The 18,791-nt window shown below is 41.5% G+C and overlaps 3 protein-coding genes across 6 annotated transcripts in view; 2 read left to right on the top strand and 1 right to left on the bottom strand.

Moving 5' to 3' along the window:
• Window positions 1–18,791, top strand: part of LOC6493978 — a 56,111-nt gene that overhangs the window by 25,147 nt on the left and 12,173 nt on the right. For all 3 annotated transcript variants that reach the window (XM_044715766.1, XM_044715765.1, XM_014907018.3), the window contains one exon: window positions 5,888–5,917. The gene's annotated coding sequence lies outside the window, so the exon portion shown is untranslated. The remainder of the gene's footprint in view (window positions 1–5,887; window positions 5,918–18,791) is intronic.
• Window positions 42–3,342, bottom strand: LOC6496596 (sodium-dependent nutrient amino acid transporter 1). Of its 2 annotated transcripts, XM_001961184.4 has the most exons (7): window positions 2,427–3,050; window positions 1,999–2,373; window positions 1,618–1,807; window positions 1,279–1,561; window positions 1,044–1,220; window positions 874–974; window positions 42–801 (listed from the first exon to the last, which is right to left on the bottom strand). In XM_001961184.4, exons 1-7 carry the CDS (start codon window positions 2,924–2,926, stop codon window positions 730–732), a joined length of 1,698 nt encoding a protein of 565 aa, XP_001961220.1. In that variant the 5' UTR covers window positions 2,927–3,050; the 3' UTR covers window positions 42–729. The 2 variants fall into 2 exon arrangements, 1 of the variants encoding a protein (XP_001961220.1); XR_006507303.1 differs by lacking the exons at window positions 42–801; window positions 874–974 and having other exon boundaries at window positions 1,079–1,220; window positions 1,279–1,521; window positions 2,427–3,342.
• Window positions 14,632–15,168, top strand: LOC6493977 (probable salivary secreted peptide). Its single transcript, XM_001961182.3, has 2 exons — window positions 14,632–14,835; window positions 14,897–15,168. Exons 1-2 carry the CDS (start codon window positions 14,647–14,649, stop codon window positions 15,068–15,070), a joined length of 363 nt encoding a protein of 120 aa, XP_001961218.3. The 5' UTR covers window positions 14,632–14,646; the 3' UTR covers window positions 15,071–15,168.

Genomic DNA, 18,791 nt, shown 5'->3' with positions numbered 1-18,791 from the left:
AACAATATTCCTATTCCAATAAACAATAAACAAAATATATCTAGTTATAAAGCTAGGAAATAGAAGCTTCCTTCAAAAAGTTTAATTTCCAAAAGAAGTTCCTTGGCAAGCAATTATTTAAATTATAAAAATAGGCTTCTCTGGAGATTCTTTCTTCTTTAAACCTTAAGAAATAATCTAATTTAAAGAAAAACTTTACTAAAAACCAACTCATCATAAAATAGGGTATGCCCTTGTCGTTATCTCCTTCAAAACCCTATTTTCTCGAATTTTCATTAGGTATTTGAGCATTTCCGCATTGCTGACATGTCTGACATGCCGAGCAGACTGCCACACAAACACGAAAACAAAAAACAAACACAAATACAAATACACAAACAGAAACAGCAAGAGAAACACAAACACACGAACAAACTCACGCACTCAGGCAACTAAAGAGTGCAACTGCCACGCCCCACTGGATCCCTGCTCCGAGGTAATTAAAAGTCCTTGCAGCAGCAGGAGTTGCAACATCCTTCTTGCCGGCCAGCTCCTTCGGGCTATTAAACTGTTTCGCTAGAATGAGCCAGCTTGTTTTCGGCTTCTAATATATTTCACTTTGTTCTCCATCCATTCCATCCTGGCCCGTATCTGGGGCGTCTCTTGGCCATCTCCGTCTCCCATATCTAATAATAATGCCCCCGACTAAGGCCATTACGTATACGCAGGGTGGGGGACTAGGCTAATTTTCTAGATGGCGGCATCCAGCTGAACGCTGGCCTGTCCCCAGGAGTCTCCCGGCTTGCAGGCAGCACGTACTCTCTGGAAAAGTTCAGTTCAGGAATTACTAAGAATCGGGGGGAGTTCAGGTGGTGGTGGTGGGGGAAAACTAACCGGCCAGAAGCTGCCGTGTTGGCGACGCTGCTTGTAGACGGCGTACCAGGCCCAGCCGGGCAGTTGCAGGAGCCCCAAGGCGGCCAGGACACAGCCGAAGACTAAATGCGGAAATAAAGCAGGAAGAGCCGTGAATAAATGTCGCGGATTAGGGATTTGACAGAACCTACCGTGTGCCAGGGCGGGATAGGCCACGCCCTTGTAGGTCAGGGCGGACATGTCCAGGAGCATGTAGATGAGCACGGCGGCCATCAGACCCGGAGTCACAAACCGCCAGCAGAGGCGCCAGTACCAGCCCGTCTCAATGCCCATCATCAGCTTGATGTCCGCACAGAAGCGTTGAATTCCTGTGAAATTCGGGCATCCGGGATTATGAATTTCTTGAAACTTAAATCCCGGACTCACCATAAATCCACGCCACGGCCAGCAGCTCGCCAATGGCAAGGATCAAGGCGGTAAAGGACACGCCGTAAAAGTCCACCAGATTCAGGATAAACTGACCGCCCGGGGTCATGTACACGATGCTCACGCCGAAGCCAAGAACGGCCAGGCCAGTGGCCAGCTTCCAAATGGGCGGCGAACGAGGTCCGAATTGATCCCGGATGACGCGCAGGATGCAGGAGCCCATGCCCACGGTGCTGCCGATGCCTAGGACGAAGAGCATGAGGAAGAAAAGGACCGCGAACATCTTTAGGTAGTTGTGCTTTAGGGCGCCCAGGGCGCTCGCAGTTCGCGATACCTTACCTGTGGCACGAACTCGAACTTGGCAATGGCCTCCGGGTAGGAGATGAAGGCCAGTCCCGCCCCTCCCTTCACCACGCTACCAATGTCCGAGACGCCCGTCTCGCGGGCCAGATTCCCCAGAATGCCGAAGGTGATGCAGCCGGCTATGATGGAGGAGCACGAGTCCATGGTGGTGATTATCACGATGTCACTGGGGGAGAGTTTTCCGGGAGACGAGGTTAATGAAGTGGCGGATGAGAATTTTCGGCAGAAACTTGATTTCTCTGGAGGAGGTTCAAGGCTACTTTTGTGCCATTGGCTTCCAGGAAGTCATTAGGAGAGTTGTACCTTCCTTTTACTTTTTTCTCTTCGTTTTTAGTTTAAGTTAAGGACTTCACTTACTTGTACACATTCCGGTTAAAGTTGTTGTAGCTGGCATAGGTGATCAGGGTCCCGAAGCAAATGGCCAGGGAGAAGAACACCTGGGTCACCGCCGCATACCACACCAAGGGATTGAAGAGCTCCCGCCACTGCGGCTTGAAGAAGTAAACAATGCCGTCCATGGCTCCGGGTAGGGTTAGGGCCCTAATTAGCAGGATGATCAGGACGACGTAGGGAAACACGCCCAAGAAATAGGCCACCTTGCCACTGCTTTTGATGCCTCGGATGAGGACTCCTCCGATTATAAGCCAGGCCACGGCCAGACAGGCCACCAACTGCCAGTTGGGCATGCCCAGGCCATTGTGTATGTTGGGCACCTCGTGGAGGACCTCGCGCCTGCAGGACATTGTATTATTAATCAAGGATGTTCTAGGGGAGCGAATACCTACTCAAAATAGAGCTGGGCAGGTGACATCTTGCCAACGCTGGTCAGATTGGAGCCCACGTCGTGGCAGTCACTGCCCCAGCTCTCCCAGCAGCGGCTCCAGGGCAGCTCGGCCCCGAAGGAGGCCAGCAGGAAGCGCAGCGTCAGGGCCATGATGCTGGAGTAGTAGGTGATAGAGGCCGCGGTGGCCAGGACCTGGCCCGCCGCCACTCCCTTGAGAATCGGCGCCATATCGAAGGCCTTGACCACGCCGCGTCCCGAAAACTGGCCCAGGGCTATCTCCAGGTAGTAGACAGGCCGCCCAATCACCAGAAGGGCAATCAGATACGGAATGACGAAGGTGCCGCCCCCGTTCTGGAAGGCTATGTAGGGGAATCGCCAGATGTTCCCCAGGCCCACCGACAGGGAGATGCAGGAGAAGAGGAACTCCAGCCCACTGCCCCACTTTTCCGGCGGCTTTTCCGCCTGGCTGGAGATCTCTAGTACCGCTGGCTTCGGCTTCATTCCGGGAACTGTGCACTTTGGGGTCGCGATTCTAACTAACCGCAAGTCTAGGTATTAGGTTTCCTCGTAGACCTCCATCCGACTCAATGTCAGACGCACAAGCCAGACTGTCTGTTCTGGTTTACGCCAGTTTCGGATCTGTAATCTCGGCACAAGTGGCATGAAATCGCGCTTAATTGGCACTAATAGAAGGTGCTAAGTGGGATGCACAGCCAGAAAAACAGAGATCCATTAGAGACTCGGTGTCATTGACTACGAAATGTTACAAATTGTGAAATTAGGAATTCATTACACAATTAAATAAAATAAAAATCTTAGCTTGTAAGCAGAGATCGGGGTTTTCAATCATCAATTTTTCAGAAGAAAAACTTTCTTCACCCCTCCACGGTGGCGGATAAAAGATATTTTGAAAAGCCATGAAAGAGAAGAATCTGGAAAATTTCATAAAACATTTCCCAGTAAGTTCGCAACTCTCTTAACTCCGATATTACCCCTTCTACCACATCCTCCTGCTATGGTCCGACTGTCTGTCTGACAGCTTTGCAAAGTTTTTAATAATTTTCCAGAGTTTTCTAATTAACATCTCCCAGCCAGGCATCAAGTTGCAGCAACGGAAAAGCGCAACTGCCAGCTGAAGTTGGCCAAGAAAGGATGCTCCAGTTCGAGTTCTGGGAGTCCTTCTGCCAAACTAAGAAAGTGGCTGATAGTCGGGCAAATGCCAGTGAGCCAACTGAGTGCGCTATTACGGTGACAATTTTAAATGGGTTTTTAACAACTTTTCCTGATTTATGGCAATTAAAAGCCTTTGATAATGCCGATTGCCTCCGGCTGCCCGAATGCGTGGGTGCCTCCCGTCGCTCCAATTGCAATTGCAATTGCAATTGCCATTTGCAATCAGGGGTAATTGACTTCCATGCAAATGAATGCCCTTTTTATCATCGCTTAATGGGGGATTTATGCTCTGGAATTTTTTGAAAACTTTTTAAAGAGATCTGTGAGAGACTGGCTTTATAGGGTAATTGACCTGGGAGAATAATAAATATTAGAAAAAGATTATAGAAATAGTATTTTTAAAAACAATTCATTACATATTTTTATAAAACAAAGCATTCCTAAGATAGTTATTAGTTTTTAAGGCATTTAAACATTTTTATTAAAAAGATAAATATGTTGAGTAAAACATAAAATTAGTATAAAAGGCTTTTTATGTAGGTGACGAATTACGCTCGTATTGTGAAAAGTAAACATGTGAAAGGATATATCAAAATTTGAGATATATTTAAAATAGTTTTTAAATATCAAAAAATCATATCCAATAAAACAAACGGATAGTGTGCAGTGTATGGATGAAATATTTCTAATTAGTTATTTCTTATCTTCATCAAAATTGATATATGGAATATTTGTGGTGTTGCAATGTGTTTATCGCCAACAACATAACCTTAGAAAGATAATTTCTTACATTATTATTTAATAATTATTAATAAATATTGTATAGTATACTATCGAATTTTTACTAGTTTTCTGAGTTAAAATGTTTTAATTTTTCAAGCTTATGACTTAATTAAAGTGATTATCTAAAGGGTGTAAAACATTCTAATCTAGTTACAAGGTTAGTGGTTTAGCTCTAAAATAAATACTAATGGCATAAAAATGAAGCTCTTGCATTTTAGAACCATTAGAAAACAACCTCGAAATGTAATATGGAAGCCCATTAATTTCACTAAAAAATACTTGAAAAAAGCAAACATTTAATTCGAGTGGCAGTAAGTCTCGCTATTTAGTTGATTGTTATGCTGGATCGTGGCACTTGTTTTTGTATTTTTCATACCGCAAATTATCGCACATAAATTGCCATTAGTGGGGCGGAAGGCGGCAAGCGGCGGGCAGTAGGACGGCGAAGGACGAAAGGAGCTCGTGGGGAGTAATTCCTGGTTTGTTCTCCGGGTGTTGGGTTAATTAAAGTGCAGTGCATTAGGTTGTGCAGGAAGAGAGCGGTTTGCAGGGCGGTTGGCAGGGGCAGGGAGTGAGGCAAGCCCGTTGCACTAACTTTAATTGCAGCTGTAAAACGTTGTTACTTGTGGCACGCAGATTTCGCAGGCGCCACAAAAACAGCAACAATGCCAGCAAAATGAGGCAAATAAAATTGGGGGAAAAGTTTTTTGATGGCACAAGCAGAACGCATGTGAGAACGCATGCTGGGGAGTGCTACTGGGGAAATCGATAGAAGGAGGCGGCCTCCTGCTCCTGCGAGGCAACTCGAAGCTCGTTTGCAGGCCCATTAATAAGTAAAAAAAAAAACAGAAAAATGAGCTCTGCAATTAGTTTCCTTTTCTTGTACAGCTCTCCTTCTGACTACCCCTCAGAGCCTCTCCTTTTGTTTCGGTTTTCCACGTAACAAGTTTACTTTTAAAATTGATTTCAACGGACTTTGTAACAACTTCCGTTTCCGCTTCACCTGCCTACGTATTGGTAATCCGCCCTCACATCCACACCCACCAATACACATGTGTCTTGCCGGTTCAAGTTTCGCAATTTTCCATCCAATCAACTCTGCCGAGTCCCCGCTTCCGTTCCCAGCTCCACTAAAATGTCACAGTCTGTCAAATGCCAGGCTTTTCCACTTTTTTCCCGCTCGGGGCTCGCCTTCTCCAGTTCACTATTTTTAACTACAACTCCATTGAGTTCACATTTAATTTGAAATTAATTTTTAATCAACTTCAATTGAATTAAAATGCGTTGACTGCGACAGCTCGCAAAATGGAAACTTTTTGCCTTGCCGGGGCTTATGGCTTATGATTCACTTCCAACTCTCCTAACCACTCTCCCGCCCCAAAAATTCGAAGGACGATGGTCCTGCGGCGGTGGTGTCGTAAATAAATTAGCCTCATTTATTATTGAATCGAAAATGCGTTAATATTAATTATAAATCATGTACCATTCATTCCATTTTCGTTGCAGATGCGATGCCCGAGCGGAAATTAACTTTGGGTGAGTAGGACTGCCGGAATAAGTGCCGGTGCTATACCATATCTACCTATGTGTTATGTTAGCTTATGAGTTGGTTACGTGTTTACTCTGGATATGGGTGGGGCATTTCCAACCCTTTTAATAGGATTTTCCACACAGAAACAAAATATGTTGGTTAAAAGAATTTTAGGGGAAAAAATTGATTTTATTTGAAGTTAAAAAGATTAAAAGTTAAATGAAAAAATTCAAAGTTCTAAGATTCATTTGATTTTAAGAGATTTTCTAGTTTTTATTTTAATTAAAATTCTGTAATAAATGCAGCCTTTACTACCAAAGTGCTGCGAGGATTTAATAAAATATTATTTAAAAAATTATTCATTTTTTAATCTTGACAAGGAGCTGGTATTAATTAATACAGACCATAATACAGACAGAAGTACCGGGTATCATATAATCTACATTCTATAAAACGGAACCCTATAGACTAAAGCTTCTTTCGTTCCTCTTTTCTTTAAATAAGAAAAATAATGATGGTTTTTGTTGATATTTTATTCATTTAACATGTAATTTATATTAATATATTTTATGATGTAAGTAAAATAGGCTTTAAAATCCAATAATTAATTGCTTATTAACTATCATGTATCAACTATCATGTATCTTAAAATCTCAATTTCCTAAAACAAATCAAGCTTCCTACATACAATGTATTATGAAATCAAATTTAATTTCCCATAATAATTCCTCTCAGTATAAAACTTCTTTTAAAGGGTTATGGGGTTTCCTAACTCGGGCAGCAATCACTTCTGCCCCGGCTGTCCCGGCTGCCCCAGAACCCCCTGTTATTTGTTTCGGTTAGCGCGTGCCTCAATTATGACCAAGGTAACATCCACTTGAGTTCACCGCGAAAGCAGCGCGCCAATGGCAACATAGTTGCCCCAGCCAAATGTCAAGGGAGATGGTCTAGGACTGGGACTGGGAATGGGACGGGTGCTAGGATATGGGTCGTAGGAGCGTAGGGCGTGGAGGGCAGGAGACCAGGTGGAAACTCCGGCCAAGTGTTTAACCCAGTTCGCAGTTTGGCGCACAGCTCCTGATCCAGCTTTAGTGGCTTCCTTTGTTGCCATTGTTGTCGATTGGCGTTGGTTGGTTGGTTTGTTGGATGGTTTTGTTGTTTTGTTGTTCTGCTGGTTTGTTGCATTGTTGTTTGCCGGTTTGTTTGCTGCTCTTGCACTTGCAGCACGTAATTGTTGCAGTGCTTGTTATTTTCCCGCCGCCGTTGCTGAAAAAGTTATTAAAATGGAAGAGGCAAGAGCGAATCGATTATGTCGGATGCAGCAGCCAACAGCCCAGGATTCAGGATTCCGGCAAACTCTCGCACAATTGCGAGAACTTTGCCGCAAAACTTTTATTTCGGGGCACACACAAAAGGCATAAAAACGACAGAATGGCAAAAAAAAGACGCCCAGGAATGTGAAGGAGAGCGTTAGATGAAAAGGCAGGAGCGTAGGAAACTTTAAATTGACATCCAATGGCAAAACCGAAAACCGAAAGCTGTACGCCAATACACCAAACAAAAGTGAAAAGTTGCCGAAAAAGTGGAAACTTTTTGCACTTTCCAAAAGAAAATAAAGAAGCCAGCTGAGGAAAATGATAAGCTGGCCGCCCAGCTAAGAAGTCACGCACGATTTTCGATTAAGAAGAGACAAAAGTCCAAGCGAAATGGCTTTCCAGCCGCACCACAGGGCGTATGAGTAACAAGTTACCAGCCAGCTAGTACCCAGTATCCAAGTATCCAGTAAAAAGTGGAAAGTAACAAGTTTTTTATATGCACAGTGCATAGCCAGGACCCTGGCTTTGTGTATAATGCGAGTTTAACAACTGAATTGTTGACTGACATTTAAATTTGGCAACAAAATTTGCATTTCTTTCTTTCAAAAAGAAGAAAGCCTCTCGACCGACCTCGCCCTCCTGTCACTCTGGCATGGCTTTGGAATTTATGCAAATAATAAGCATTTCCTTTCGGGTGTCTCCATTACTTGCTTGCCACGTCTAATTCTGAGCAAGTTCTCTGGGGCTCAGCACCCAGGACCCCAGACCCACCATGTTCGTGTTTGAGTTGGCAAACAAATTTCAATTGCAAGTTGGTCGGAATTTTGCTTTGACTTTGATGTAATTTAATGTGGCATTTGGCTTGCACTCGGTCTCTGCTATTTGGCCACATGTTCTCGGCCTCGGGCCCCCGCAATTAAATATGAAAAGTAATTTTCAATGTTTGCCAAAAACGAGAAAACGAGAAAGCGAGAAACTGGCTGTCATATCCGCCATTCTTCGCTGACAGCTGAGCAGCAGCAGAACGAGAAAAGAAAATCCCGAATGCAATTTGCATGCCAAGAAATAATTCCCTCGCACTGACTTGGCTCTTTCATTGAAAGTCCGGCTTTGGCAGCCGGAGGAAGAAGCTGAGAATGGAACTTAAATGGAAGTTGACAGCGTCTTCCGAGCGGGAAGCTTTCTCTCTCCCCTATCCTTCTATCAACAAGTGTCGCTTTAATGATGCCACAAAAAAATTTGTGCAACGTAATTGGCTGTGAAAATCATTCAGGGAACAGCACTCACATACACTGCCAAAAATAAGATTATTTATGGACATGACTTTGATTATAATTATTTGCCATTTGGCTTGGCCTTTTGCCAACTTGGAGGGTGTGGGGTGTTGGGTGTAGGGTGTAGGGTGGCCAAATGCCAAAATCCGAGAACCAAAAGCCATGGGCCAAGGGCCAATGCCTCTTTGTGGCTTTGACAGCCGACAACCGACACTTGAGGCGCCCGTTAACGTCCTTTTTGCTTACCATATTTACGCTTTAAACGTTATTTATTTGCCGCTCAAGCTGCCAGTCTGCAGGATATCCCTTCGTCCTGGCTCCCTTCGCTCCAGCTCCCTCTGTCCTGTCACTTGTGCCACTCAACTTTGATATTGTCAAGCTGTAGCACGCTCAAAGTGTTAAATGCTTTGGCATAAAATCTCCCAGCCCGATCTGCCTCCCCCGGCCAACCAAATGGGTTATGGATGAGATGAGGTTCTGCAGAAGTTTCCGGTGCTTCCCGAGATTTTCCAGGCTCTCCGGCTCCGGCCTGGTCTCTGACGAGGCGGACGTGGAGGCCCAAATACCGCACTAAGTGGCTTTTTATCAAATGTCCTTAGACGAGAGACTAAGGATACGAAAGTATATACGGACCTACATTTGTTTGGCTTTTGTGACATCTACGTGCAGGGGCTGAGGGCGTGGTCATCGGGGGCACTTAAGCCCCCAAAACTGAGGGAGGCAGGGAGTCGAATACAGAGAGACAGAGAGAGAGAGAGGCATTGCCTAAAATAACAATGATTAAATGTAATTTTAGGAAGTCCACCTCCTCCCAGCTCCCAGGGGGCAGCTCTCAACTCTAATTACAATTGGGTTTGTGTTTTTTCCCCGGAGTTGGCTAGCTGGGGGCTTAGATGGCTCTGCCGGTCGCTTCCTGCCGTTGGGTGCGTAGGAGTTGGCCAATTTTCTGGCCCCGTTTGATTGTGTGTGCAGGCTGGCTGGTGCCATCGGGAAGCGTGAAAAGTGCCGCGAGAACTCCGCCAACAATATCGCCCCGAAAGTGAAGTTGTTTGCTAGTTGTCCGCTCCATGTTTGCTCTTTGTCTGAACTTGTCACGAACACAGCACGTCCCGGAGCCGTTCCTGGAAAAGGATGGGTATACTAAAAAAAATGTTACAAGTTTTTGTATTCGAAAATCACTTTTTTCTAGATTTTGTTTTTTTTGTTTCTTAATTCTGAATGTAGTTACTTAGTATCTTATTGGATTTTATGTTCTTTTAGAAGAAAATTTACAAGAAAAGCATTTAAGAACCTTAACGCCTTTGCTTTTAGAAGCCGGTATTGGTGTTTTATGTTGTTTGCATGTTTTAGGAAGTTGGTCACTCTAAAGGGGACATTTATCATTATATAAGACAAGTCCTTTTGATCGTTTGTCCGCTTATTTGTTTGTAGGAACACGTAGACCTAAGGGAATATTGGTTACTAATATATTTTGAAGTACAAAGTATAGATTATGGAAAGATTTACAAGTTCAAGAATTCTTACAAATTTTTTTTGCATGAAAGTAAATATTTAAATACCAAAATAAAGAAGCTTTTTAGTTAATTTCTTTTAATTTCTTTGTAAAATATATATTTTTTTATGCAGTGCTAGAGTTTATGTTGTTGTCCTTAATGTTGGTGTTGGTGTCGTGGCCTCTGATGTTGCTGCCGTGCATTGTCAACAGCAACAACAACCACTTGATTCAATGCACATAAAACAAGCTTCATCCTGTCTCTCTCCATCATCCGTCTTGCTGTCTCCCTCTAGTCGCTATGTCAAGCGTAATTACACGCCATGTCTGTTCCATTCAGGCGCCATCCACTGACACCCACACCCACACCCACACCACCCCGCCTCTCGCTTTTGATGTGCGTGTTTTATTTCGAGTGTCATTTGTTTTAATTAAAATTATTTAAAGCATTTTCAGCTTCAAGTGCTTCAGTTTTGACGAGGCGGCAAGTTTTCAGTTTAAGTTTTCGACTCCGGGCCTACCAGGATGACACACTTCGATTCAGGGAAGCCACAAGTTCAGTGGGCCATCCATCAAGCGTCAGGTTTTGGGAATTTGTCGCTTTGAGAGTAATATTGGATAGGTTTATCCAATTAATCCAATTAGTTTGTCACTCCAGGGAAAAGGTAAAATGATTGCCTCTGTGATGTCTCTCTCACTTGGATGAAAATATTTAAAACTAAATATTTTGCTGGCATTTCGGATGTTTGTCGAGTGGCTAGGACAATGTTTTTTTCCATTTGAATTCTAATTACTCAAGGAACATTGTTTTGGGACAATAAATTATGAAACTTTTGGGGTAAAATTTATGTGTTCTTGTTTTGAGAGGAATTTCCTTTTTTTATTTGAACTTTTAAACGTTTTTAGTATGATATATGGCGCTTTATTGTTTTTTATTTGCATACTTATTTGTTATGAATGGGATTTTTATATTTTGGGCTAAAATTTGTTTGTATTAATGATTTAAGAATGTATAGCTTAGAATCTGGAATATGGATAGAAAGTGTTTTGTTTTAATATTATTTATTAGGCTTAATACTTTTATACTACTTTCAATGTTACTATTTTCCAAATCTTTCAATTAAAATCTTTTTTAGGACATATTAAAGAAAGACCTAAAATTTATAAGATAACATTACAAATAAATTTTTTTGCTATTTATCGACATCTAAATTTATCTAAAAGTATTTGTTTATTCTTTTTTTATACTGTTTGCCGGGAGAAAACTCAATTGTAATGTTACAGTCGCAGTATCTTATGATCTATCTATATAATCGATTGTTCTCAAGTTCGATTGTTCGATAATCAACAGAAATTGATCGAAAATAATTTATAATTTTCTTTTTTCTAATGTCTATAAAAAATGTGGTAATCTTAAAAAGATCTTTATAGATTATTAAAGGTAAAGGTATATATGTGCTATAAATAAAAGTCCTAGCTTTGAGATCTATCCAGGTCAATTTCAAATAACCTAGTTATTAATTCTTAGCTTGAAATAAAAACTCATTTATACATATTTAATATTTTGGAACCAACTGTATTTCGATTTCAGCAGTATTCATTTCGATTGCAAATGTTAGAAACAATATTTATGGTTTTTGCTTGTTTGCGATCCATTTTTTTGTGCCACAGCGCACCGCATAGAGACCCGCAGCTGGTGAACTTTATTGTCCACCTAAATTTCGTTTTGCTGATTTGTTTGCCAACGAATCGGTTTTTATTTGCATTTTTTGCGGTAAGCACATGGACACCGTCGTACACACACACACGTACCAATACATAGATGGAAAGGCAATATCAAACGCAGCTATAAGAGACACTTAACAACGGTTTCCTCGGCCATTTTGTTTGTGTTACTGCCATTTGCCGTTTGTTTTTGTTGTTGTTGCTGGTGTTGGTGTGGTGTGCCGTTGTTTGTTTGTTCACATAAATGAGAAAAACCAACGTGGCAACCATAAAACACACTCACCCACAAGCCCACACCCGGCCATAGAGACATTCTCATGTTTGCACAATAAAATTTCAACAATATACGCGACAGGGTCTTTGTACTTGAGTAAATTGGATCTGTGCAGCGGACCACGCGGCACGGCGGATGTGAGGGGGTGCGCTGATGTTAAAATTAAATAAATATTTGCCTTAAAGCCCCGCCGCTGCCGCTGCTGCTGCTGCTGCGGCTTACAAAAAAAGCGAAACCAGACACCCACACAGCGGTATTTAAAGCAGCCAACCACAACAACAGAAACAGAAACCGGGCCAGAAACAAAAGTCTCGAGTCTCCGGGTCTTCGAGTCTCAAGTCTCTGGTCTCTGGTATCCACGGGGCCCTCAGAAATCTTTGCAAAAGTATTTCCGCTCGGGGAGCTCTCTTAGATGCTTTTTTGGGAGGCAGGGCGGTGAAAGGTTGCCCCAAAAAGGGTTCTACATTGCTTTATTGTCAGGCCATAAAATTCTGAATTTATGTTTGGCCATTTTTTCCAAGCTCGTTTATTATTAAAAAATAGAAATCTTTATGGCCTTCTATTTCCATAAAAAATATATAAATAGTTGGAGGTCCTTGTAATTAAAAATGACAATTAAAACACACTATTCTAGCTAATTTTTTGCAATCATCGGGAAAATCTCTAATATCGTATTATTTATTTTTTATTTATAAATAGTTGCGGTCATAATTAAAGCAGACAAGTACATAATTGCGATTGGGGTGAGAGTAATAGAGACTTCCAGGTTAATGACTGCCCACAATCGTTTTTTATGAGGGCGCTGAATATTTAATTTAATTAACATCGGTAGTTAGGAAGTCAATTACTCACTTAATTATGACTTTTTTATCCTTCGGATTTTTAGGTCTTTCACAAAATCAAACAATATTTTATTGAGTGCGATTAGTGTTCAGTGGATTATATAAACATAACACTAATTCACAAACTTAATCCCATTTGTGAGAACGTTTTTAAAAAGGGTTAGAGTCACATTGGAAAAGGGCTTTACATTAGTAACGACAGGCTTGGATATTATAAAGGCAAGGTATTTAAAATTATTTTAAAGAACTAGTGTCTTGAGACTTCCTTAAAAACAAAATTTTGATCTTTCGAAGGATAGTAAATAATTTAAAAAAGTTACTCATTTGTATTTGTAACATCTATTTGATATTTTATTTGAAGTAACTTTATAGAGAAATAGACCAAATTCATTTTCAGAAATCTGATTTTATGTTGACTAATTGTTAATCTGCTATGATTAAGTTAGGCAAAAGATACATAAACCGATTGCTGGTTTGTTGCCGCAACTTGCACTAGAACAAATTGGACGTGGAGAAAGATGTGAGTTCAGAATAGGTTAGTCTGAGACTGATTATTGACATTAAAACTCAATATTTATAGCTGAGTGAATACATGGATATTGCTTAGGTGGTAAATTAATGGCGATACAGAAAAAAGTAAAAAATGATAAATTAACAATTAACAAGAAAGGAAAACTAACTTCGGGCGGAGCCGAAGTAGATATACCCTTGCAGTTCAGTCGCAGTCCGCTAGGTGGCGCCACGCATCTTATATTATTAGATATATAGAAGATCGTATATAGTCGGCCGATCCTTATGAAATTTGGCAAATCAGATTATTTTGTCCAAAATAGAATCTGTACCAAGTCCCATCTTTCTAACTTAAAAAACACAAAAGTTATGCCAATTCCGATCGTTGTATGACAGCTATAGGATATAGTCGGCCGATCCTTATGAAATCTTGTACATATGATATGTTGGTCAAATATAACATGTGTGGAAAGTCCCAACCCTCTATCTTAAAAATCAACGAAGTTATGGCATTTCCGATCAATCAGTTATATGGCAGCTATAGGATATAGTCGACCGATCCCGGCCGTTCCGACTTATGTACTACCTGCAAGGAAAAGAAGGATGTGTGCAAAGTTTCAACTCGATAGCTCTAAAACTGAGAGACTAGTTTGCGTAGAAACCGACAGACAGACGGACAGACGGACATGCTCATATCGACTCAGGAGGTGATCCTGATCAAGAATATATATACTTTATAGGGTCGGAGATGTCTCCTTCACTGCGTTGCACACTTTTGACCAAAATTATAATACCCTCTGCAAGGGTATAAAAAGTGTGGATTGGGGTAAGATCTATAGTCGGTCAATTTAAACATCAGAAGTCCCCGGTTTGTTAATGTCGTGTTTGGTCAACCTTTTTTTAAAAATTTGACCATATATTTTTTAAATTATTTTAAATATTTTTGCAATTGAATATTGCTATGCTAAGACTTATCACTGCTAATAAATTTTAAGAAAAGATATCATTAAGGTACCACTAAAGATTTCTATACACAGTTGAGTGATTTTTGTAGCGAACTAGCTTAGTATAGGGAATTGACCTTATTTCAGGGTCTTATAGATATTCCATCTAGAAACATAAACACGTTCCCATTTAATTGTAAAGTGATGTGAAATCCCCTTTACAAAATCCAATTGTTAAATATTGAAAGCCGAAATGATTCATTGACGAGGCTACAGCTGTTTTTGAACAAAAGATTTGTTTTTGGGGCTCTAAGTATAAAAGCTTTCCCTTTCTCGTAAATGGGTTTATTTTCCAAAATGAAATTCTGGATAGTGTTGTCAGTGGTATCACTAGCCGCCTTCGTAAAGGCAGAAGGGAGAGGCCCTAGCCATAGTGTCACCTGGGGAGCCCGAGCCTTCCGGGACATGCACGTACGACGCGAGATTATCACCGAGAAGTCCAAGTTCTTGCGAGTGGTTACCAGGGATTTTGTCTTTACCCAAAACGTAGGTTACCTCTCATAAGAGGCCTATTTTATAATAAATTTTACCTCTTTTTTTTTTAAAGCCAAAACTAGCTAGAACAATCACACAAATAGTGATTACTGACCAGGTGAGGGAGGGCCTGGGCGGCTATGCCTATTTGACGGGAGGTGGGCCCCAAAGCGATTTCGTCAAGATCCATTTCAAGAGTCAACGCAACAAAGGATTCAGCTTCATTGTGGATATTTACGCCATTTAATCCTGGTATATTAATTATACTTGCCGTGTATTTATCCACACACTCTGATTGCTAATTTATTTATGCACCAGTACATATTTGTGCTGGCCACACACTGATATTTGTGTATTTATGTGGACAGTGGACATCGGAGAATGTGTAGCGGCCAGTGGGTTTACAATTGACACAGACCAAATGAACTGAAACTAATTTGCAGTTTGCTGATTGATCTGGGCTTGCTGTATAATTTAATTGAGGATTTAAAGCCGTCCTTTTCGGAGTGGTTTTTGGCCAAAACCACGGGCATTAAAGCGGCAACAGTTCGCTTGCCTTATTTTTGTTGGCCGAACTTTGAAGGTTACAAAGGCCCGATGATGATGAGTTGTGGGAGGGCCATGGCTCGTAATTACCCGACCATTCAGACTAACGAGCCAAGTGCAATTTTCGGTTGGGCAAATGGGGAGAATATAGCCCGGCCCGGCCCGGCCCGGCCCGAGCCTGTGATACGTAGCCCTTTGCCATTTAGCAAATGTCGGGCACTTAGGTCGGGCAATGCCTCCCACTCTCCGTCGAAAAAAATCCCATCCGCCGCCCATCCTTGATGCCATCAGCCAGTGCAAAAGTCAAACAAATCCAATCAATGGCATATTCAGACACACACACACCCCACACACATTGCTTTATGCAAATTAGCCGGGTCGGGGGCGGCTTATAAAATGTAATGTATTGGAATATCAGCCAGCGAGGGTGAAAGTCTTTCTCCATCTTCATCAATCGCAACGAATTAAAATTTTATTATGCCATATTCCCCAAACGATCTTGAACGGGTCGTATCCTTTATGGGTTTCGAATGCAAATGGTTTGTCGTCATCTTCGTCCTCATCCTCATGGCTCTTACTTCCAAGTATCCTGACAAAATGTGGGTTAACACACACACCCATATATGTATATACACACTGCTGATTTTGCTTTTGGCCAAAAGGTGTGCACCGACGAGTTGCAGTTGTGGCATTTCTGATTGACGGGCATTTTGCATACAAGGAGCGTTTGAAAGTGGCGAGGGCCCGGGATGGTGGCCCTTTACGCAGGCACCCTCCTGTGACCTCAAACGCCAGTCAATGCCAAAGCTTCGCATCCCAGAATCTCCCTCGTTACTCCTCCCACCAGGTGAACCAGTTGTGCCAGGTGAGGTTGGGCCAACCGAGCGAGCCATACATTATGCAGGTTGTTTGTTATCGTTCGATAAAGTGTAAATTATGGGAAAGTTGCCAGGCTACCCTGCTAAACAGGCAACCTGGGCCGGTCCGGGCCGGGTTGGTCAGGTCAGCTCCCTTCGGAATCTCACTGTCCCTTCTGCCTCTCCTAGATAACCCAATTACTTTTTGCCATATAATTTCTGATATCTTTAATATGTGTATTTTGTGCGTTGTGTGCTCACTGGGCCTGAAGCTTGCATTGTTAATTGAAGAAATTGCATTTGCATACTGCCAGTCGCAATATGCACTGCAAAATGGAATATAAATAGAAAATCTAAGTAGAAATAGAAAATGGAAATGGAAAGAGTAGAAGAAAAACTACAATTTCTTACACAATATAGGCACATCTTAGGTAATACTTCTATGTTACTGTGGGCAGCAGACCACGTAGGTGACGAAGCGCATTGCGTAGTTTGCACGAGGAGGCTACTATATAGTGCAGAAGAATTTGAATATTGCTCATAAATAAAAGATTTATTTGTGCGCTCCTTCTAAATAAATGACACTCTACAATTAGTGGATACAAATTATTTTTTGCGAGTATTTTCAGACATTAGTAATTTGGTCAAGACAGGTTAATTTTGTGCTTTTCGAATAAAAGATACAAGTTACGAAAGATTACCTGTCTCCTTTTTTTTTATTTTCGTAACGAGAGAAATTGTTGTGCCATAATTTATTACTTTATTTGAAACGGAAATTTAAGGCTTAAAGAACTTAAGGCTTATTTCTACGAATATTAATCTTAAAAAATAAAAAAAAAAAATAAATAAATAAAACGGTTCTTAAATTTATGTAACCCCCATAAGGCTTATTTCTTTTTGTTCTAAGTCTGAAAGAAAATTAATTAATAAAATGCTTATACTTACATTATCTTCATCCCATTTATTTTCAGTGTCTATAATTTATGCTACTGAGTCCGGTATTGGGTATCTTTTTAATCGCGTGTCCCTGTGAATTTGACTGGAAACATCTCAAGGACCCTGTCAATCCTTTGGCATTGTGTGCCATTGTAACTGGATGGTCTTATGCAGATTTCCATTTGACTTTGTCGCACACACAAAGCAAAGTGTTGACCTCAGATTGGCATGTGTGTGAGTTCATCCTTTCAATGGCGCTAAAGGACATCGCCTTGTCTTGCCATGCCATGCCATGCCCTGCCTTTCCTTGTGCCTCGTTCATTTCACAGCCAATTTAGTGCATTTTTTCGTCCTGCATCCTGCGTCCTGTACGTCTTTCATTTTGCCACGTCCTTGTTGCCATTTTAGCCTTTTGTGTTGGCTGCGTGAAAAGAAAGTGTGAAAGTAGCTGGAGAACGGATTTCTGGTCTCGTATCGCCAGGGACTTTTGTTTTTCAATTGCCATTTGCCATATTTGCGGCAATTGTTTTTCGTTTTCCGTTATCCCTCCATGCCAGTAAATACAATTGCAGCAACTGAATCTTGGAGGTATTATGTGCAGGATGCAGAGGCCACTGAAAAAAATGCGGGAAAAGTTTGAAATAAATAACATTTTCATGAAATAAAATATGTAGTCTTCCTCGTTGAGTTCTAGTTCTAGGTTTGCTTGTCCGTTTGCCTGTCCGTTGATTTGTCCGCTTGTCCGTCTATGAGTCCGTGTTTTTCTCCGATTGTCTGTTTTTTTATACCTTCATTTGTCCGTCCACATGTCTATCTGATTTTTTCCCGATTTCTATATATTTTTCTGTCCATTTGTCCGCTTATTTGTCCGTTTGAATGTTAAACTGTCCGTTTATCAGGATTTATCTGAGGGCACTTTTAAAAATCCATTAAGCTTTCATCAATAGAACATAGTTATATGAAAACATTTAATTACTTCACAGATTACTTCACCTAAAAGAATCAAAAACACTTTGAAGAAGGCTATGCCTCACCCACCAGAAACAAACTATGAACGACTTTATACAAATTTTAAATGGCTTCAATTTAGTCAAGCCACTTGCAAAGTGCTCCTTTCACCTCACTCTGTCAGATAGTTTGGTCTCTGTGTAGTCAGTCTGACTAAACGTAACCGGCTTCGGGTTGACTCGAGCAACAGACTTTGGCCACGGCTGCAGTGCCTCAGGTTTTCCTATCAGTTGGCAAGAAAAAGCATAAACGGGATAGGATAGAAGCTTGTTATGTGCAGTCTATCGTGGCAGGAGAAGGAAAAACATACTCACATGGCTAGTTTCCTCCGCCTGCCCCCGATTTCTTATGCTTATCAAAGCAAAGCTGAGCCTTCCCACCGTGCCAGGACAAACGAGCAAAAACGGCTGGGAAACCAAAAGGATAAAAGCGTAGAGTGCACTTGATTGCCCGGAGATGTTTTTCCGGCGTGCAGTTTCCACACTCTCTGTGTTGTTTTTTTTCGGGGGATATAGTCTCAGGTTCCTTGTCCTTCTCAGTTGATTAGTAGTTTTTGTACCAAGTCACTAAATAAATGTGAAGAAAGTATAGATAACTCTCGCTGGATACTAATTATACTAA

This window comes from Drosophila ananassae, chromosome 3L (assembly GCF_017639315.1).
Source record: "Drosophila ananassae strain 14024-0371.13 chromosome 3L, ASM1763931v2, whole genome shotgun sequence".
Lineage (NCBI taxonomy): Eukaryota > Metazoa > Arthropoda > Insecta > Diptera > Drosophilidae > Drosophila > Drosophila ananassae.
Note: the sequence above shows the minus strand (reverse complement) of the source record. Positions and strands in the feature narration are given on the sequence as shown.

Coding starts and splice junctions, on each gene's coding strand:
- LOC6493977 (XM_001961182.3), top strand. CDS start 14,647: ATGAAATTCTGGATAGTGTTGTCAGTGGTATCACTAGCCGCCTTCGTA. Junction 14,836..14,896: donor ATTTTGTCTTTACCCAAAAC/GTAGGTTACCTC, acceptor TTTTTTTTAAAG/CCAAAACTAGCTAGAACAAT.
- LOC6496596 (XM_001961184.4), bottom strand. CDS start 2,926: ATGAAGCCGAAGCCAGCGGTACTAGAGATCTCCAGCCAGGCGGAAAAG. Junction 1,808..1,998: donor TTTAACCGGAATGTGTACAA/GTAAGTGAAGTC, acceptor ACTCTCCCCCAG/TGACATCGTGATAATCACCA. Junction 975..1,043: donor CTATCCCGCCCTGGCACACG/GTAGGTTCTGTC, acceptor TTCCGCATTTAG/TCTTCGGCTGTGTCCTGGCC.